General features: G+C 39.2%; 2 protein-coding genes across 15 annotated transcripts in view; one reads left to right on the plus strand and one right to left on the minus strand.

Moving 5' to 3' along the window:
• Positions 1 to 22114, plus strand: part of LOC131136553 (uncharacterized) — a 40241-nt gene that overhangs the window by 11902 nt on the left and 6225 nt on the right. For 9 of the 12 annotated variants that reach the window (XM_058083522.1, XM_058083521.1, XM_058083518.1 and 6 more), the window contains 3 exons: positions 13457 to 13580; positions 13711 to 13779; positions 19617 to 20566. The gene's annotated coding sequence lies outside the window, so the exon portion shown is untranslated. Of the gene's footprint in view, positions 1 to 13238; positions 13581 to 13710; positions 13780 to 19616; positions 20567 to 22114 lie in introns of those variants that run through there. The other 3 variants (XM_058083527.1, XM_058083519.1, XM_058083525.1) reach the window with 3 other exon arrangements.
• pde11al (phosphodiesterase 11a, like) lies at positions 674 to 20954 on the minus strand. 3 transcript variants are annotated; one of them, XM_058083517.1, is made up of 20 exons: positions 19685 to 20954; positions 17975 to 18133; positions 14052 to 14141; positions 13834 to 13974; positions 13711 to 13748; positions 13444 to 13603; positions 12196 to 12271; positions 11669 to 11736; positions 11361 to 11453; positions 9307 to 9357; positions 9069 to 9215; positions 7870 to 7977; positions 6269 to 6378; positions 5622 to 5712; positions 3868 to 3968; positions 3639 to 3716; positions 3501 to 3564; positions 1870 to 1944; positions 1278 to 1361; positions 674 to 1196 (listed from the first exon to the last, which is right to left on the minus strand). In XM_058083517.1, exons 1-20 carry the CDS (start codon positions 20459 to 20461, stop codon positions 924 to 926), a joined length of 2784 nt encoding a protein of 927 aa, XP_057939500.1. In that variant the 5' UTR covers positions 20462 to 20954; the 3' UTR covers positions 674 to 923. The 3 variants fall into 3 exon arrangements, with proteins under 3 accessions (XP_057939500.1, XP_057939498.1, XP_057939499.1); XM_058083515.1 differs by having other exon boundaries at positions 13444 to 13564; positions 13684 to 13748; XM_058083516.1 differs by lacking the exon at positions 19685 to 20954 and having other exon boundaries at positions 13444 to 13564; positions 13684 to 13748; positions 17944 to 18088.

The following is a 22114-nucleotide window of genomic DNA, read 5'->3' on the forward strand; positions in this document are numbered from 1 at the left end:
GCACATATAGACAAACAACCATTCACACTCACATTCATACCTATGGACAATTTGGAGTCGCTAATTAACCTAGCATGTTTTTGGAATGTGGGAGGAAACCGGAGTACCCGGAGAAAACATGCAAACTCCACACAGAGATGGCCGAGGGTGGAATCGAACTTGGGTCTCCTAGCTGTGAGGTCTGCGTGCCAACCACTCGACCACCGTGCAGCTAACAGGTTATATATATATATATATATATATATATTTAAAAAATGCATCTCAGCTTTGTGATCTCGGGGACTTATAGAGCAGCTACACACAAAAGCTTTCCAGATCTTCCAGAATCTGCACCTTTTCCAAATGTATTTCTTTCATTTTCCAGAACTGGTTGTATCTAGGCTGCACGGAGGTCGAGTGGTTAGCGCGCAGACCTCACAGCTAGGAGACCCGAGTTCAATTCCACTCTCAGCCATCTCTTTGTGGAGTTTGCATATTTTCTCCGGGTACTCCGGTTTCCTCCACATTCCAAAAACATGCTAGGTTAATTAGCGACTCCAAATTGTCCATAGGTATGAATGTGAGTGTGAATGGTTGTTTGTCTATATGTGCCCTGGGATTGGCTGGCCACCAGTCCAGGGTGTACCCTGCCTCTCGCCCGAAGACAGCTGGGATAGGCTCCAGCATCCCCCGCGACCCTCGTGAGGATAAGCGGTAGAAAATGAATGAATGAATTAATTAATTATGGTGGGGTGGGAATCTTTTAACATGCAAACTCCACACAGAGATGGCCGAGGGTGGAATTGAACCCTGGTCTCCTAGCTGTGAGGTCTGCGTGCTTACCACTCGACCACCGTGCCGCCCTTTTTTACCGCTTTGACTATCTTTAAGCTAGCCTAGACCCATCTGCAACTTTTTAAAAAATAATTTCAGCTATACCAAACCTAACATTCCTCCTTTGGTCCAACTGTGTTGTGTGGCTCCAAATTCCACACCTGATGACCCTTTGACCCCAACTTGGTGTTTTCCGCTTGTTTGACAGTAGACTCCTTCCTGGCTTCCACAGCCTCGGGGTTCTGACCGTGTTCATTGCTCTCATTGTTCACCGAGGCGTCACGTGGGTGCTCGTTAGACGAGCACAGCTCCTGCCACCTCTTTCGGTTGGCGTCGATCCCTTCCACCATTGGCTGCAATTTCCTGTTAAGCTTCAGCAGCGACTGAGAGGGAAAAATACATTTGAATTTGACTAGTTATGTTAATAAAACAATAAAATGCGCGATGCCTTATGTGTAAAATACCTGATAAAGAGGTTTACAGATGCCATCTATCCAGTCTAACTGCAGGGCAGGTAACTCATCTTTGCGATTGCGGTCAAATATGGCCTACAAATGCACATAAAAACAACAGTTGAATAATTTTTGGTCCTGGTATTGACCCCTGGGGTACTCCGCATGTAATATATGAACTCCTAGCTTTATGTATTGCTTCCTGTCATGATTGATTGTAGCAAAGGCTTTTGTCAGATCCATGAATACTGCGGCTTTACACTTTCTATGATCTATAGCATTAGCAATTTCCTCCATAATTTTGATTGGCGGTATGGAGAAATATTAGCTCTGTATCCATACTGACTTTCTTATAGTAATTTATTCGTATTAATAAATTTATCCAGCCTATTGTAGAATAGCTTTTGGAGAAGTGTGGTAGTAAGGAGAATGAAATAAATATAAATAAATACATAATGTAAGTATACAAACAATATAAATATTGGTATCATTGGTATCATTATGATATTACAATTTATAGAATTGTACAATTAATACATTCAATAATAATTGTGTCATGGCTCAAAAAAAAGTAACAACAAACTTGAGGATTGGGTGTTCTTACCGCTGGGGTCAATTTCAGCTCTGACCTCTCCCTGTCACCTTGTTCAAAAAATTCACTTGTCACCAGCTCGGCAACCTGAATGGACACGTTACATAAGTGCAATAAAATATACACTTAAAGACGTCAATAATATTTCATTGGTACATATCAAGCATAAATACATGGACTTGCTGTATTGCAGATTTTTTAAATGTAAATGTTCTTTTAAACAGCATATGAATGTGCATTGTGTTCTGCGTCCTTGTGGTGTATTAGAGCGATATATTGGTGCTCTGTTATTGTATTTACTACTACTATCAGTAGAGGGTGTTTCAGTATGTGTTTATGTGCCTGTACGGACCACAACAGTCCTGATTGGCTAAGGGAGAACCCACTCATTGTGTTCAGCGTCCTGATTGGCTGTAGATCATTGTCAATCAATCTCCTTCATGACACTTCCTGTTGAGGTCAATGGTCGCTAGTAAACTGTGTGAGCCATAGTCGTGAGTTGCTTGCTAACCGCCAATAAACAATAGAAGAAGAAGCTAACTAGACTAAGGGTAGCTTCTTCTAACTTTAACAAGGATATAAAAATGCTACAGCCGAATGGTGCCTCAGGGAGAACCCACCCATTGTGTTCTGCGTCCTGATTGGCTGCAGACCATTGTCAATCAATCTCTTTCATGCCACTTCCTGTTGCGGTCAATGGCCGCTAGCAAACTGTGTGAGCCATAGTCGTGAGTTGCTTGCTAACCGCCAATAAACAATAGAAGAAGAAGAAGCTAACTAGCCTAAGGTTAGCTTCTTCTAACTTTAACAAGGATACAAAAATGCTACAGCCGAATGGTGCCTCAGGGAAAACCCACCCATTGTGTTCTGCGTTCTGATTGGCTGTAGATCATTGTCAATCAATCTCCTTCATGCCACTTCCTGTTGCGGTCAATGGTCGCTAGTAAACTGTGTGAGCCATTTGAGTTGCTTGCTAACCGCCAATAAACAATAGAAGAAGCTAACTAGCCTAAGGTTAGCTTCTTCTAACTTTTAACAAGGATACAAAAATGCTACAGCCGAATGGTGCCTCAGGGAGAACCCACCCATTGTGTTCTGCGTCCTGATTGGCTGTAGATCATTGTCAATCAATCTCTTTCATGCCACTTCCTGTTGAGGTCGATGGTCGCTAGCAAACTGTATGAGCCATAGTCGTGAGTTGCTTGCTAACCGCCAATAAACAATAGAAGAAGAAGCTAACTAGACTAAGGTTAGCTTCTTCTAACTTTAACAAGGATATAAAAATGCTACAGCCGAATTGTGCCAGCATGAGACACAGTCAGAGGAGTGAAATACGTGTGACTCACTTAATAATTTTTTGTGTCCAATTAGTTTATTATTAAAATTCAAAATAAATTTGAACTTTGAGAGTGTTTAAATAAGAGAAATGTGAGATACTGTTAATGCTAGTCTAGGAAAAGTATGATATGGTGAGTATGGTGGGTTTTACAGACTTCAGACATATATAATATTTTGAAAAATTGGGAATTATTTTGGGAACCTATCGGCCGCGATAAATTACCGCAACCAAAACCATGCAAAGTAGTGAAGTATTTTGTAAAAAAAAAAAAAATGGAACTAAGCAACATGATTGAGTCTCTAACCTGTTTGGATATCTCCCAAGGCCGAGTGACCGCACCCAAATCGCAAGCCGTCATCAACATGGATCTGCCAAAGGCCAACAAAACTCCTTCAAACTATTGATTTCTACTCATTACACACTTTTACTTTCTACAAAATACCTGAGCACCTCTCTGTGTTTTTCATCCGTCCAGCTGAATTTTCCAGCAAGAACACATTCAAAGAACTTGCTCCTACGCCTTTCAAATCAGAGAAAGACAGTCAAGGATGTGGGTGTGGGGGGGGGGGGGGGGGCAAGACTTTTTACATAAACATGTGGAATAAAAGAATTGAATAGATAACTCAAGCTTTCCCGCTTTGGCTTGTGAATGCCCTGAAAGGACTACTTACTCAAAGTGCAAAGTGAGGTCTGTGGAGAGAATGGCCTGCTTTAATAGTTGCATCATGTTGCTGTATTCTTTGGAGCAGAGGTTGGCAAAGATATTGTGACCCTGAAACATCAATTAAGGAAAAAAAAATAAAAAATAAATCCTATCGCAGGCAAGGATGAGTAATAGCAGCTAAAATGTCCAGTGTATCGGCTAAGTCATCGCTCACTGTCTCATCAACTTGTCATTAGCGATAGTTAATTAGCAACGTGTGTGTGTGTTATGGTCAGATAAATCCATAGAGAAGGCTGCTCTTGATAATGGACAAAGGGTATAGCTAGCACTGCCGCAAGAGACTCTTGTTTATAAGAAGTCAAATACACCTCAACCTCTATTAGATAACCAATCACTGTCAGGAATTGAGTACATTGGGAGTCAATTTGTGTTGCTTCGGGTTCAGTCCGCACTAATATACCCCATAGGACCAATTAATGAACTCCGAGGTTACAGTATTAGTTTGACCTCTGAGGAAAAAGTCATTGTACTTCGAAGAGTCTATTCATAGTGAATACGAGTTAATCCCTAGATTAACTATTGTAAAACAGAAGAATAACTATTAGTAAAGTGCACAGGGAGTTTCTGCAATCTGACATGGTTCAGGCTGAGATTATTTTAATAACTGATTAATTGTCAGGCTGCGTGGCGGTCGAGTGGTTAGCGCGCAGACTTCACAGCTAGGAGACTAGGGTTCAATTCCACCCTCGGCCATCTCTGTGTAGGTTTGCATGTTCACTATACACTATCATGCTCGGTGTTAGCATGTTAGCATTGCTAGCATGTTAATATTAGCCTAGTAGCATTTTTTGGCATTTTCATGGGTAGACACATATGACCACTTAGCACTATACTGCTAGGTGTCAGCATGCCAAAATTAGCATGTTAGCATTGCTAGCATGTTAATATTAGCATAGTAGTATTTTTTTGGCATTTTCATGGGTAGACACATATGACCACTTAGCACTATACTGCCCGGTGTCAGCATGCCAACATTAGCATGTTAGCATAGCTAGCATGTTAATATTAGCATAGTAGTATTTTTTGGCATTTTCATGGGTAGACACATATAACCACTTAGCACGATACTGCTAGGTGTCAGCATGCCAACATTAGCATGTTAGCATTGCTAGCATGTAAATATTAGCATAGTAGCATTTTTTGGCATTTTCATGGGTAAACACATATGACCACTTAGGACTATAGTGCTAGGTGTCAGCATGCCAACATTAGCATGTTAGCATTGCTATCATTTTTAGCCATTTTCATAAATAGACACCAGTATGCTGGGTGTGGTTGCACGACGGTCGAGTAGTTAGCGCGCAGACTTCACAGCTAGGAGACTAGGGTTCAATTCCACCCTCGGCCATCTCTGTGTAGGTTTGCATGTTCACTATACACTATCATGTTCGGTGTTAGCATGCTAACATCGGCATGTTAGCATTGCTAGCATGTTAATATTAGCATAGTAGCATGCAATGCTATTTTCATGGGTAGACACATACGACCACTTAGCACTATACTGCTAGGTGTTAGCATGCCAACATTAGCATGTTAGCATTGCTATCATTTTTAGCCATTTTCATAAATAGACACATACAGAAACACATATATACATACAGCACATATAGAAAACATCACCCTTTTGCCTTGTGTTTAGTTATTATTATTTATATTATTATTATTCATTCTCATTGCTCATATTAGACACGTTGGCCTCACCTCGCTTTGCAGGATCATGACCGCATGATTGAAGTGATGGTGTTCCAATGTTGCTGACGTCCCGTAGAGCAAGGCCAAAGCGGAACCCGTCCTAAAGGAACAGCAAGGTCATTAAAATTGCACTTTTTAAAAAATACAGTAAACCTCGGATATATCGGATTCAATTGTTCCCACTGGTTTTGTCCGATATAAGCGAAATCCGTTATATGCGTATACCGGAAAATGTCCGTTTTACGCATATATCGGATTTATATCCGGTATATGCGTAAATCTGATTTTATCCGTTATAAAAAGGCACTTCCTTGACTATGTTTCCAATGTACCTGGACGCGCAGGCAACGCTGCAAACGCTGCAAATGACGTCGTATAGCGTCACGATTCGGCGAATCAGAGCGCCACGATGCGGCCATCCGATATATGCGAGGGAAATTTAATGGAAATGCATTGGAACGGGACTGGAGATTTTGTCCGAAATAGGCAAAATCCGTTATAGAAAATCCGATATATGCAATGAATTTTTATTGGAAATGCATTACAGAAAAATCGGTTCTTTTTTATCTGTCCGTTGTGAGCAAATTTCCGATATATCCGAGTCCGATATATCCGAGGTTTACTGTAGCATCAACGTTGTGGTACTCAGGTCTTACTTGGCTTGAAATGCATTATTGGTGCCACGATGGTCCAGATCATGGCACAGACAGCCAACCATCAAAGCCAGAATCTCAGCTTCGGATAAAACGTCCTGGAAGCTGGCGGACTATGAACAAATAGAAGTAATGGAGGCATTAAGATCTAAAATAATACTGATTAACATTTTAAGACCAGTTGAAAAATTGCAAAAATTTACAAGTCTTAAGGTCTTAGATCTTAACCCGTTTGCTACCAAAGATGTCTTTATATGTTTTTTTTTTCAACCCGGCCACTCGCGCCTAGGTGACAACCTGTGAGGAGTCTTTGTCTTAAACTACACACTGTCAGATATTTTGTCTTCTTGCACAGTTGTGTGCGTCGTTTTTTTGTCCTTGTTAGACCCAGTTTGTGCTGCTCTCTGAAGGGAGTAGTTAATCATGGGATTCATTTTAATTGTTTGTGAAATTGGTAATGGTAATGGTTTAATTTCATTTGAACGTGCATCAGATTACAATTGAATGCATCACATAATCAGTTCACAGTTCCACATGTCCAAAAGGAGTAGGAAGAAGCAAAGCTTATTAAATCCTACCCCTCCATCTGGTACTTTTACAATCAGTAACTGTTACATTTGTTCACTTCCTGCTTTCCTAATACAGTTTACTTTTACTATCAGTAACTGTTACATTTGTTCACTTCCTGCTTTCCATAATACAGTTTAAGGTTGTTTTTTTTTCGTTTTTTTTTTTTTTTTAAATAATGTACCTGGTACCGAAGTACGAGGTGATGTGACCCTACGATGACATAATGGGTAACCATAGTAACTGTCAATATAGTGATATATATAGCACATCATGACTGGTTCAAGACTCTTCATCCTTGTATTTAGCAAACATCAACTGCTTGTATTGTTTCTTGAATTGGCTCATCGTTGTGCATTGTTTGAGGTCCTTACTCAATCCATTCCATAGTTTGATTCCACATACTGAAAAAATTGATAAAAATGTTACAGAAATGGAAAAAAATTGTTTGTGAAATGCATGAAAATTAGTTTTTCTTTGCAAAACAAAGAAATTTGCAAGTGATCCCAAACTTTTGAGCGGTAGTGTAGTTATACGTATTTTTTATTTTTATTTTTTTTTGCACAAGTGCCACAGAGAGGTGATGATGCAACTCCACAAATTAGCAGCTCACGCTTGGTGCATTCACACTCACATTCATATCTACAGACAATTAAGCTAGCATTTTTTTGTACTGTGTGAAAAAAAACACGCATGCACTGGGAGAACATGCAAGATTGCAGATTATAAAATTTAATAAAAATTTTCATCAGAGGTATATGTCCACATATTTTTACTTCTTTGTGTGTAATATGACCTAAACTGTTGAAAGAACACCAGTGGGGCATAAGAAAGAGACCACAAGCAATAACAAATGAGATGGGGGGCAGTAGGGCAAATATTTCATGGGTCAGCTCAAGGGAAGCTAGACGCTAGAAGGGCGCATAAATCCTAAAATACAGCAGTTTGAACGGGTCACATGACTTCACGTGTTAATTGATTAGGACAACACAAATAAACCGCTGAGGGTTTACGGCCATGTTGCAGGGGGAACTTACTGTGATCATAGCGAACATGCACTGGGAGACGTTGAAGGCGTGCCTCCAGTTGTGATAGGCCACGGTTCTGTAGTTCTTTCTCACCGTGAGAAGCCAGCGGCACAAAACCTGATAAAAGACAGGTCAGATCCACGATAAGTCAAAAATATATACGTTATGATTTGAATTCAGAACACCTTAAAAATCATTTTGACGGTGTTGTCATGTTCTGAGGGGGCTTATTTACTCTTATTATGTCTACTATATTGGGTAATATGAGTGTAAATGTGACTATAGGGGTGTTATTTCATGCCTAGAGAGCTCTAATGTAATATATATTTTTTTAAGTAATAGTAAAAGCTAATCAAATCTAAGTTCGAAGCATCTTTGGATTTATAAAATGGCCGTAAAAAAAACAATACCATTTGTAAGCTAAATGTAATATCTGGAGTATTTTGATATAGGGGTACTATTTCATGTCTAGAGGGCTCTAATGTAATAAAAAAAATTAAGTAATAGTAAGAGCTAATCAAATCTAAGTTTGAAGCATCTTTGGATTTATGAAATGGCCGTAAAAAAAACAATACCATTTGTAAGCGAAATGTAATATTGGGAGTATTTTGATATAGGGGTATTATTTCATGCCTAGAGGGCTCTAATGTAATATTTTTTTTAAGTAATAATAAGAGCTAATCAAATCTAAGTTTGAAGCATCTTTGGATTTTATAAAATGGCCGTAAAAAAAAAACGATACCATTTGTAAGCTAAATGTAATATCGGGAGTATTTTGATATAGGGGTATTATTTCATGCCTAGAGGGCTCTAATGTAATAAAAACATTTTTTTAAGTAATAGTAAGAGCTAATCAAATCTAAGTTTGAAGCATCTTTGGATTTATTTTTTTTTAAAAAACAATACCATTTGTAAGCTAAATGCAATATCTGGAGTATTTTGATATAGGGGTACTATTTCATGCCTAGAGGGCTCTAATGTAATAAAAAATTAAAAAAGTAATAATAAGAGCTAATCAAATCTAAGTTTGAAGCATCTTTTGATTTTCTAAATGGGCGGAAATTATAGTAGTATGTAGTAGTAGCAAATTGTAGTATTAAAAATACTACACTCAAGCTTACTATCGTTACGACAGTTTGAGAGTGGGGTTGTTTACGTTTCCGCGCTAACGGCTATTTTGCGCTATTTCTACTAAAACAGACCCTCACCTCATAGTCTATTTTGAAAGTCTGGACCACCCCGAGTTCCAGGAACATCCTAAGCGAAGCTGTGATCATAGCATCGTTGTCCAAAGAGAAGTCGTTGAAATGAAGCTCGTCGATACCCAATTCACTGCTCAGGGGGATTTTAGCTGCCTTTAAAAGGAGGGGAAAGATGGCTGTCAGTCACATGGTAGACGCCAAGAACTTTTGTTAACATTCAAATATGTCATGTGGTGTTGATTACCTTGAGACGGTCAACTTCTACCTTTGAGCAGGTAGCATGGTAGGATAACATCTGGAAAAAAACAAATCATGTAAATGAATGCAAAGCACAATATCTATCTATCTATCTATCCATCCATCCATCCATCTCTCTATCTATCTATCCATTTCTCGCTCTCTATCTCTCTCAATCTATCTCTTTCTATCTATCCATCCATCCATCCATCCATCCATCCATCTATCCATCTATCATCCATCCATCCATCCATCCCTCTCTCTATATCTCTCTCAATCTATCTTTCTTTCTTTCTATCTATCCATCCATCCATCCATTTCTCTCTCTCTATCTCTCTCAATCTATCTCTTTCTATCCATCCATCCATCCATCCATCTCTTTCTCTCTCTCTCAATCTGTCTCTTTCTATCTATCCATCCATCCATCTCTTTCTCTCTCTCTCAATCTATCTCTTTCTATCTATCCATCTATCCATCCATCTCTCTCTCTCTCTCTCTCAATCTATCTTTCTATCTATCCATCCATCCATCCATCTCTTTCTCTCTCTCTCTCTCTCTCTCTCTCTCTCTCTCTCTCTCTCTCACAATCTATCTCTTTCTATCCATCCATCCATCCATCCATCCATCTCTTTCTCTCTCTCTCTCTCTCAATCTGTCTCTTTCTATCTATCCATCCATCCATCCATCTCTTTCTCTCTGTCTCTCAATCTATCTCTTTCTATCTATCCGTCCATCTCTTTCTCTCTCTCTCTCTCAATCTATCTCTTTCTATCTATCCATCCATCCATCTCTCTCTCTCTCTCTCTCAATATATCTCTTTCTATCTATCCATCCATCATCCATCCATCTCTTTCTCTCTCTCTCTCTCTCTCTCTCTCTCAATCTATCTCTTTCTATCCATCCATCCAGCCATCTCTTTCTCTCTCTATCTCTCTCAATCTATCTCTTTCTATCTATCCATCCATCCATCTCTCTCTCTCTCTCTCTCAATATATCTCTTTCTATCCATCCATCCATCTCTTTCTCTCTCTCTCTCAATATATCTCTTTCTATCTATCCATCCATCATCCATCCATCTCTTTCTCGCTCTCTCTCTCTCTCTCTCTCAATCTATCTCTTTCTATCCATCCATCCAGCCATCTCTTTCTCTCTCTATCTCTCTCAATCTATCTCTTTCTATCCATCCATCCATCTCTTTCTCTCTCTTTCTCTCTCTCTCTCAATCTCTTTCTATCCATCCATCCATCCATCCATCCATCTCTCTCTCTCTCTCTCTCTCTCTCTCTCAATCTGTCTCTTTCTATCTATCCATCCATCCATCCATCTCTTTCTCTCTCTCTCTCTCAATCTATATCTTTCTATCTATCCATCCATCCATCTCTCTCTCTCTCTCTCTCTCTCTCTCAATCTGTCTCTTTCTATCTATCCATCCATCCATCCATCTCTTTCTCTCTCTCTCTCTCAATCTATATCTTTCTATCTATCCATCCATCCATCTCTCTCTCTCTCTCTCTCTCAATCTATCTCTTTCTATCTATCTAGCCATCCATCTCTTTCTCTCTCTCTCTCTCTCTCTCAATCTATCTCTTTCTATCCATCCATCCAGCCATCTCTTTCTCTCTCTATCTCTCTCAATCTATCTCTTTCTATCCATCCATCCATCCATCCATCTCTTTCTCTCTCTCTCTCTCTCTCAATCTCTTTCTATCCATCCATCCATCCATCTCCTTCTCTCTCTCTCTCTCTCTCTATCTATCTATCCATCCAGTTGAAAAAATATTTTATATTGTGGACTTATTTTTTCATTAGTGGGTCTTGAAATATTTCTGTTTGTGACCCAAACCAGACCTTTTTCTCTCCATAGTTTACTTTTCCTGCCATACGCTTGGTCATAAACTGGGCTTATTATGATTTATGTAGCACCATGGTGGTGGCCATAACATTATAGTGATATATTTTACATTGTTTTTTTTTGCAGTTATTATTTTTCTGCAGTAGCATAGCACAACATTTTTTTAAAGAAAATACTGGAAAAAGGAAATATCAATAAATCTTGCTCACATCCAGTGCTACAGACTGCTTGGCCCACGTCTTCTTCACTTGATTGTACATCATAGTGTTGTTGATGCCCAGTCCACAGAAAATCACAAACGCCTTCCAACAAAATGACAAAAAACAAAGAAAAATTAGCAAAAAGATATATTTTGCATATCTGTAAGTGTTTAATCCAAAGTTGAAATACAGGTTAGGCTCATCCGGAAAAATACACAGCTATATAGACAAACAACCATTCACACTCAGCTATCAGCTATGAACCTCAATGTAAACAATACAGTGTTTTTGGGGGGGGCAATGATTTAATTAAAAACCTCAAACAGTCTCTGATCTGCGTCATTGAAGGTCTTCCTGTCGAGGCGATTCAAAATTTGTGCAACCCCTGCAGAGGAAAATGAAATATGAATGAAATATCATTTGACTAGATAGATTCAACATTCTGTTGATCAACAACATGAGTTCAAGGGACTCAATTATAAATGCCACATTGACCGACCTTGGACAGGAAATTAGGAAAAAAACGAGATAAATTGTAATAATAAGAGCCTAATACATATTGTGGATATCTAAAAAAACAGATCAGATTATTGCTTTATAAGAATTTCTTGAGTGTATGGAATTTTAGATATAATTCTTTAAATATAATTTAGCTGTCTCGAAATGGGATTCAGCCTAAACTGTTGACTTAATAATGAATTGCAACCAACTAGCCAGGTAAGACCCACTCGTTTATATATAAATATACAAAAAAAATGTAAAATAGCATCATCCGTATATAGACCAACCCCACCAATAACAACATTTTTTACAATACATATATAATAATTCTGATCAAACCTACCAATAATCTGATGAGTTATATTCCAGATAGGCACACACAACACCGATCGGATATGAAATCCTGAGGCTTGATCCGCCTAGAAGCAGAAAAAAAGTGTGTGGATATGACGGTGACAGAAAGCAACAAACCGAATCATAACTAGAAAAGCACCTCAGACCATAAATATTGGTCCTACATTTATTTTACCTTCCGTACATATTTAGATTCCTTGATCATGAAAACATACCATGAAGGGGTTTGAATGACTTCAAGAATGCTAACAACGCCAGCATGCCGATGTTAGCATGATAACACCTAGCATAATAGCGCTAAGTGTTTGTATAACTGCCTACTTCCGCAAATGCTAATATGTTAATAATGTTAATAATATTTTTATTATATAAAAGTATAATTGTTAGCATGCTAACACCTAACATGATAGGGACGAATGATAGCTATCGAATGATGGCTATCATGATAGCATGGTAGTGAAGTTCATATTTACAGAAAATCGTAAAAAATGCTAGTATGGTCATGTTAGCATGCAAGCAATGCAAACATTGCTTAGCAAGCTAACACCTAGCATTCATTCATTCATTCATTTTCTACCGCTTATCCTCACAAGGGTCGCGGGGATTGCTGGAGCCTATCCCAGCTGTCTTCGGGCGTGAGGCGGGACACACCCTAGACTGGTGGCCAGCCAATCACAGGGCACATATAGACAAACAACCATTCACACTCACATTCATACCTATGGACAATTTGGAGTCGGCAATTAACCTAGCATGTTTTTGGAATGTGGGAGGAAACCGGAGTATCTAGTTATGAAAATGGCTAAAAATGCTTCTATGCCGATATTAGCATGATAGCAATGCTAACATGCTAATGTTGCACTATACTAAATTAGCACTATACTGCTAGGTGTCAGCATGCCAACATTAGCATGTTAGCATTGCTATCATGTTAGCATTGCTATCATACTAATATCTATGTCTAATGTCATATGTGTCTACCCATGAAAATGCCCAAAAAAATGCTACTATGCTAATATTAACATGCCAATGTTAGCATGCTAACACCGAGCATGATAGTGTATGTGTTTATATGTGTCTACCCATTGGAAATAGCTAAAGTATATAGCATCCTGGATTCAGACGGTGACTCAGATCACCCCCAAAAATTTAATCGGTTCTTCCATATCACCAAATTTCACACAAATCCATTCTAAACGCTTGTCGTAATAACGAGAGAACTTCTTAAATAACCAACTTCTGAATCAAAGCGCGGGTCCTGGCACACGTCGCTGATGTTAACTGGGAGTCCCGTGGAGGCCACCAGTTCGGCGATGCTGTTATTGATCAGCCAATCAGAGCAAGACAGCTTCTCCATGCTATCATACGGATGAGGTGAGACAAATGAAAAACACTTGAGTTAGAGTACAAATAATCACTGAAGGTTCCATGGTCACTCGTTTTGTGCCTTTTTCCTCCGTTCTCATTCATCCATCACCTGATGTCACGATCCATGTTACTCAAGGGGGACATCAGCTCAAACGTCTTGGAAAACTTCACAACCTAAAGAGAGAGACACAAAGGCATCATCATGGTAAGCAAACTGATCTTCTTATTTTGTTTTTTTTTATTTTCTATTTGGCTTTACTGGTGAGTTAATGTCCTCGAGGAGAAGCACAGAGCAGCGCTCGCACTGCAAGAGAGTGAGCGCTCGCTGCATGATCTTCCGCACGATCTTCTCCAAGTCGGTCTGCTCCTCAAAGAGGTCGTTGACCACCTCCAGTAAAGCCTGGGAAAAAAAACATGGACGATCTATAACTCATTTCGCATTCATATTCATATGCGTATTATTGTTTAATATCTCACCCGACTCCTTTCATACTCCTTACGAGATTCAGAAAACAACTTGGCGTTTGATATGGATATTCCACAGAAGGGTAGATACATCTGCAGCACCTGATTGTCAATAAAAAAAGGCATTAAATATGTTCAAATCCAAAAAATATATATTTGGGTTATAGGTGTGGAACACTTAAACAGACTGAACTGACTCTTTACATCACTCAATGTGAAACACACTTCCTAATGCTGGAGCCTATCCCAGCTGTCTTCAGGCGAAAGGCGGGGTCCACCCTGGACTGTTGGCCAGCCAATCACAGGGCACATATAGACAAACAACCATTCACACTCATTTAAAAACACCTTTTGTGTTGTTTATGTTGGTATTGTTATTTAGCCATTTGAGTTATTTGCACAAAAGATAAAAATTATTTAGGCGGCACGGCGATCAAGTGGCAGACCTCACAGCTTGGAGGACCAGGGTTCGATTCCACCCTCGGCCATCTCTGTGTGGAGTTTGCATGTTCTCCCCGTGCATGCGTGGGTTTTCTCCGGGTACTCCGGTTTCCTCCCACATTCCAAAAACATGCTAGGTTAATTGGCGACTCCAAATTGTCCATAGGTATGAATGTGAGTGTGAATGGTTGTTTGTCTATATGTGCCCTGTGATTGGCTGGCCACCAGTCCAGGGTGCACCCCGCCTCTCGCCCAAAGACAGCTGGGATAGGCTCCAGCACCCCCGCGACCCTCGTGAAGAAAAAGCGGTAGAAAATGAATGAATGAATGAATGAATGTATCAAAGTGAAAATAATGGCTGAAATTTTTTCACAAAAAGCTGTTTTTCTCCCTTTTTTTTTTTAGTCAGGAACTGATATTTTCCTGAAACTTACCTCTGTTCTACTGCTGATTACTATCCATCAATTCATTTTCTATGCCGCTTATGCTGGAGCCTATCCCAGGTGCCTTTGGGCGAGAGGCGGGGTACACACAGGGCACATATAGACAAACAACCATTCACACTCACATTCATACCTATGGACAATTTGGAGTCGCTAATTAACCTAGCATGTTTTTTTTTGGAATGTGGGAGGAAACCGGAGTACCCGGAGAAAACCCACACATGCACGGGGAGAACATGCAAACTCCACACAGAGATACCCAAGGATGGAATTGAACTCGGGTCTCCTCGCTGTGCACTAACCACTTGGCCGCCGTGCAGCCCTCAACACAATACATACAATATACACTTAATATAACTCATTTGTGACAGAGATTCGCGGAGATTCGAACCCCGATCTCCTGACTGTGGCCAACATGTCAACCACTCAACCACCGTGCAGCCTGTTTATTTAGCCGTAGTTTGCCTTGATCAGTGAAAATTGTCTAAAATTAACCTAGCATGTTTTTGGAATGTGGGAGGAAACCCACGCATGCATGGGGAGAACATGCAAACTCCACATAGAGAGGGCGGAATTGAACTCGGGTCTTCTAGCTGTGAGGCCTGCTCGCTAACCACTCCTCCGCCGTGCACCCCCTGGTAAAGTATTACTTATTTTCCTTCATGTTTACTTGTGTGAGAGAGAACTGAATAGCATCATGTCTGCTGTCAGAACTCAGTCAGGATGCATTCATGGTCTCACAAAAAGTTGGATTTTTAAAACTCATTACAAAGACATGCATTTTCCCTTCTCGGGTGTTAAAAAATATTAAAAAATTGCAAAGGGAGCCACAACAAAGAGGCTGAAAAGCCACATGCGGCTCTGGAGCCACTGGTTGCTGACCCCCTGGTATATACAGTACTGTATGTACTTGGTATATTACATTCTCTATATTGATTTGGATAATAACATAAGCTTCAAGGAGGTTTAAATGCCTGGTCTGGTTTAGCCTTTCTACACAACTTCATTCTGCCACCTAGTGGACAAATGCTTGAACATCGCTGTGAGACCAGGGGTTCAACTTCCCAAAGGGTCTGGAGACAGTTGTGCAATATACAGAATGTAATATAGCGAGTACATACTGTACTGTATATATCAGGGGTCAGCAACCAGCGGCTCCAGAGCCGCATGTGGCTCTTCAGCTTCTTTGTTGTGGCTCCCTTTGCAATGTTTGAATATTTTTTAACACCCGAGTGGGGAAAATGCATGTCTTTGTAACGAGTTTTAAAAATCCAACTTTGTGTGAGACCATGAATGCATCCTGACTGAGTTCTGACAGCAGACAGGATGCTATTCAGTTCTCTCTCACACAAGTAAACACGAAGGAAAATAAGTGATACTTTACCATGGGCTGCACGGCGTGGTTGGCGAGTGGTTAGCGCGCAGGCCTCACAACTAGAAGACCCGAGTTCAATTCCACCCTGAGTTTGCATGTTCTCCCCGTGCATGTGTGGGTTTTCTCCGGGTACTCCGGTTTCCTCCCTCATTCCAAAAAACATGCTAGGTTAATTAGCGACTCCAAATTGTCCATAGGTATGAATGTGAGTGTGAATGGTTGTTTGTCTATATGTGTCCTGTGATTGGCTGCATGGGAACTTGTTTGCGCCAAAGTAAACAAATCAGGTAAGTTTCCAGTAGTTTACACATACATTTATGTAAGTTTATCTCCAATACTAGCAAGAGTACTCCAATTCGTCTTCTGTTATCTGAACTACTTTGATACCCCCTAATTGTTTTAAACATATGTTTTGCAGCTCCGGGCTATTTTTCTTTAGCGTGCAAGGGGGTAAAATGGCTCTTTTCATAAGTAAAGGTTGCCGACCACTGGTGACCCCGGAAGTAGTGGAAGAGTGAGGTGAATTTCTTTACATTTGGGTTTGTATTGGTGTGTTTTTTGTTGCCTTGGTGTGTCCTATCACATGACTTATTCAATCAATAAATACCACTGAATGTCTAGTTGAATGTCCAGTTTTCGGATTGTTTAGGATCGGTTTTGTCTGTGTTGACCACATCTAGACGCAAAAACTTCTAAAAAGAACTAAATTTGAAACACTTATATGTGAGGAATACGTTAAAAAGCCATAGCATTTTAGTTTGTGGAATCAAACTATGGAATGGATTGAGTAAGGAAATCAAACAATGCACAACGATGAGCCAATTCAAGAAACAATACAAGCAGTTGATGTTTGCTAAATACAAGGATGAAGAGTCTTGAACCAGTCATGATGTGCTATATATATCACTATATTGACACTTACTATGGTACACATTATGTCATTGGATGGTCATATCACCTCCAAAAATAAATAAATAAATAAATAAATAAATACATAAATTTAAAACAAAAACAAAAAAAACATAAAATAAAAAAATGAAAATTAAATTAAAAATATAAAAAATAATAAAATAAAATAAAAACTTATATTAAAAAAATTACGTTTTTAATTTTTTTTTACAAATTATATTAGGAAAGCAGGAAGTGAACAAATGCAACAGTTACTGATTGAAAAAGTACCAGATGGAGGGGTAGGATTTAATAAGCTTTGCTTCTTCCTACTCCTTTTGGACATGTGGAACTGTGAACTGATTATGTGATGCATTCAATTGTAATTTGATGCATGTTCAAATGAAATTAAACCATTACCATTACAAAACAACAAAACCCAGAGAGCCGTCTATGTGTGAAAAACGAATAATTGTAAATCTGACAGAAGATGGGAAGTCAATCAGAACCGTTTAGAATGTCCTGAAGAAGAAGAAATAAACCGCTGTTTTACTAAATAAAAGATATCAAAAAGGGAAACCGGCGAAAACATCAAAGCAGGTGATTACGGAACAATTGTGCCATCATCAACAACCTGCAGAGGGTAAGGGTGAAGGTATCATTATCTGTTAATACAATGAACAGAAGTACAATACAAACCACTCATTAGCAACAAAAAATATGAATACCAGGATGGAATATACCAAGAAGTACACACCTCAGATGTGTTTTTCACGTTTTCCCCTCACCTTCTCATCATCCTCAGTGAAAGGTGTTCCGGTGGGATTTTTGTTGATTGCCTGTACGACGCCAATGACCTCTCCGTCACTATTACAGATAGCCATACAGAGAATGGACTGAGTCTTGTATCCTGTTAACTTGTCTATCTCGTCACTGAAGCGATGGTCCTGGGATGAAAGGCACACAGTTACATATATCATAAACCATTCATAACATTATCTTTGACCCGTGTTTGCAATGCAGAGCTAATATGACTTGCTTAAAATTCTACACTGGCATTACACACCGCAATGAGCACAGCTATTGAGCATGACATAATGTGTCATAATAATTACTGCAGTCATGTCAAAAATAAGGACACGACAGAAAAATAAGACTCTATACAAGGCTCACCAGTAAATAAAAGCCATGCAGAGCAACATGTATGTGTATATAAAGATAAAGAAAAACAACAAGCATCCATCATAAATACTGAAAACGTAAACAATGGTATGGTATGTAATGGTACCCATTATGTCATTGTATGGTCATATCACCCCGTACTTCGGTACAGGACAAAAAAACCCAAAAAAAACCCTTAAACTATATTAGGAAAGCAGGAAGTGAACAAATGTAACAGTTACTGATTGTAAAAGTACCAGATGGAGGGGTAGGATTTAATAAACTTTGCTTCTTTCTTCGGTAGGTGACAAAAAAATTTAAATAAAAAAATTAATGTAGAGTAAAAAAAGTAAAGTAAGTAAAAAAAAAATACATAAATTATATTAGGAAAGCAGGAAGTGAACAAATTCCTGTTGCAGTTCCTGCAGTAACAGTTACTGATTGTAAACGTACCAGATGGAGGGGTAGGATTTAATAAACTTTGCTTCTTCCTTCGGTACATGACTAAAATTAAAATTAAAATTAAAATTAAAATTAAAATTAAAATTAAAATTAAAATTAAAATTAAAATTAAAATTAAAATTAAAATTAAAATTAAAATATTAAAATATTAAAATATTAAAATTAAAATATAAAATATTAAAATTAAAATATAAAATATTAAAATTAAAATATTAAAATTAAAATATTAAAATTAAAATATTAAAATTAAAAATATAATGTAGAGTAAAAAAAGTAAAGTAAAAAAAAAATACTTAAATTATATTACGAAAGCAGGAAGTGAACAAATTCCTGTTGCAGTTCCTGCAGTAACAGTAACTGATTATAAAAGTACCAGATGGAGGGGTAGGATTTAATAAGCTTTGCTTCTTCCGACTCCTTTCGGACATGTGGAACTGTGAACTGATTATGTGATGCATTCAATTGTAATCCGATGCATGTTCAAATGAAATAAAACCATTAAAAAATCCCATAATAAAGCCCTATTTTGTGATTAAGGACGGTATAAATAAAGTTGACTTGACAATAAATGCACATTTGTTATGGTGACTACACAGATAATGGAAGGTAGTGGAGATGTCCAACACTACAACACATTGTAGTGTCTAATAAATACACATTATATAAAGTAAACAATATATAAATACATGCAGAAACTGTATTTAACTTCCACATTTGCGTGACCTAAAGTATATGCAAACAAAATGTGTTAAAATCTGTATAATAGTGCATATATTGTAATAATATAATACTCCATTGATTTGACAGATAACCAGGTACTGCAGTACTTCCAACTGGATGATGACGGCTATTATGATACAATGGGAGTATTTTACCTCATAAGCGTTGGAGATGTTGACGGTCTCTCCATGCTCCGCCACGTATCCAATGATGCCCTTTCCCCAAGGCACCTGCACCTCGTTGGAGTTGAGGGTGCTGGATGAAGGTCTGACTGTGGTGCCCGAGTGCACGTCAAACAACTTGGACACCAGAGTCCTCTTGTGAGCAGGACCCTCCACAAGGAAGAGGGAGCACCTGTCCGCGTCCACTAGGATGCACACGTTGATCAGGATCTTATAGCTCAGATTGGTCAGGTCCAGATCGTTGGAGATGTCCTTCACCAGCTCCAGGAAGAACTCCCTTTCATTGGTCTCCCTGAGTCGACACTTGTGGTCCGTGGCTGTGGATGCGTACTGTGGTACGCTGACTCTGGACTCCAGCAGGGCGCTGAGGATGTGCGCGGTGGTGGGAGGAAGGGAGCTGGCTTTACGCAGGAGCGCGCGTCGCCTCATGCTGGACTGGGGGTCCTGCTGGCTGAAGCTGGCGTGCTCGTCGTAGGTTCGGTGCGCGGTGGTGGCTTTGGACCGGGCGAAGTTGCGCCGAAGCTCCAAGTGAGACGATCTCCGACGGAGAGCGTCCGGATTGGCGGGCCAGAGAGTGGGGTCCTTCGCTGGGACGCGTCTCTCCTCGATTGTGGATACTTTGGGGGCTTGGTGCTCCCTCATCCACTTGCTAATGTGCTCGCACTTGGCTTTTCGAACCAGATACTCCTCAAAGAGGTCCGGGTGTCCGTCCAAGAACGCCTCTATGTCAGAGAAGTCAGAAGCCATCATGGTGGGAGATGCTGTGAGGAGCGAACGACGCGCTCGAATGCCGGAACAGAACAGTGAAGCTGACGTAGGGGCTGACCTCCTAACGTGGATCCATTCATTACTCAGGTGATCGCCGTTTCATCAAGTAGCAGCTACAGGTGGCGAAAACGTTCAATTCCATCAATAATCAAATCTATCGATCGTTTCAAGTTACCTTCATCGGGTGGGTATAAGCGTATACAAAACTACTTCCAACAATTGCATTGTTGGAAACTTTTCAGTATCAAAAGTAGCTATTGGCTGTCGTAGACCTTGCTAGATGACGTCATCTAATTTGCATATTACGGTGTATAAAGCTGTAGACAAAATGCGAGACAAAAAAGTAAAGATGAGCGAGTACGCTATATCTAATCGGAGTGGGCGGGGCATAAACCGGAAGTCAGTGTTGTTTACCCGGAAACGTGGGGCTTAAAACTGCATTATTTTAAGTCTGAAATTGATTTGGATTAATCAAAAGTTGTAATATGTATCGTTTATTATTCAGTGATACTTGTGACTTTATTCTTTATTTACATATAATTATTATAGATATGAGCTAAGTTGGCGATTAATGCAAACATGGCAATAAACATAACAATAACTGTATTTTCCAACTCGATGTTAAACAGGAAGTTGCTTTGTGTTTTTTTTTTCAAAGAGACATATATTCTTGAACAAATAATTTTTAAAAAAATCCCGAAAATTGTCCCATATAACCTCGTTTTACGGTACTTGAGACTATGACCGTGATAACCGCTTCTGGCTTCCCCGTGGGACAAAAATTAGCTCCAAACTAACCGCACTGCTTGTTTGTGTGAAAACCAAAATGTCACTGTGTGTCACATTCGGAGTCTGAAGACCAGGCATTAGGCGGATAACTCTAGCTAGCTAGCTACAGTAGCTATCGCGCTTGGAAGGACCCAGATGCACTGATACTGGCTGAGTTTGTGCTCTTCCTAGCTGCAGTTAGCTAGCCAGCTGCCGCTAATGCAAAGTACAGCCGGTGACAGTTAGGCAGACCGTGTAAACAATGGTAATGCTCATGGTTTTATTTCATTTGAATAAAAAGGAGTAGGAAGAAGCAAAGCTTATTAAATCCTACCCCTCCATCTGGTACTTTTACAATCAGTAACTGTTACATTTGTTCACTTCCTGCTTTCTTAATATAATTTGTTTTTTTAAACGTTATTTTATTAATTATTTTTTTATTATTTTTTAATTATTTTTTTATTTTTATTTTATTATTTTTATTATTTTTATTATTTTTATTTATTTTTATTTATTTTTTTATCACGTATCGAAGTACAAGGTTAAAGATGCAAGAATAGTGGAACAGCAGCAGGTTTTGGTCAGGGAGTGATCAAACACGCTGGCGTCGATTGGCGTGTGGGATTTCCGGTCCGTTTCTGTGATCGGCTGAGAAAGATGCAATCGGTCGATATTGATTGACGGATGATCTATCAGAGCATCCCTGCTTTCTAGTGTGCATCACTACCGGTCAGAAGTGGAACACTTTAAAACCCACTTCTACTTGTAGTAAAGTACATCGATCGATGCAATCAAGTAAAATGGCCAGCAGGAGACACTCTTCTTGTTTTATCTAGCACCTTTAATACCAGTCTAAGGAATCCAGAT

Source organism: Doryrhamphus excisus, chromosome 10 (assembly GCF_030265055.1).
Source record: "Doryrhamphus excisus isolate RoL2022-K1 chromosome 10, RoL_Dexc_1.0, whole genome shotgun sequence".
NCBI lineage: Eukaryota > Metazoa > Chordata > Actinopteri > Syngnathiformes > Syngnathidae > Doryrhamphus > Doryrhamphus excisus.

Coding starts and splice junctions, on each gene's coding strand:
- pde11al (XM_058083517.1), bottom strand. CDS start 20,461: ATGATGGCTTCTGACTTCTCTGACATAGAGGCGTTCTTGGACGGACAC. Junction 7,978..9,068: donor CTTTCAAAATAGACTATGAG/GTGAGGGTCTGT, acceptor GTCTTTTATCAG/GTTTTGTGCCGCTGGCTTCT. Junction 6,379..7,869: donor GCATGTTCGCTATGATCACA/GTAAGTTCCCCC, acceptor ATTTGTTCATAG/TCCGCCAGCTTCCAGGACGT.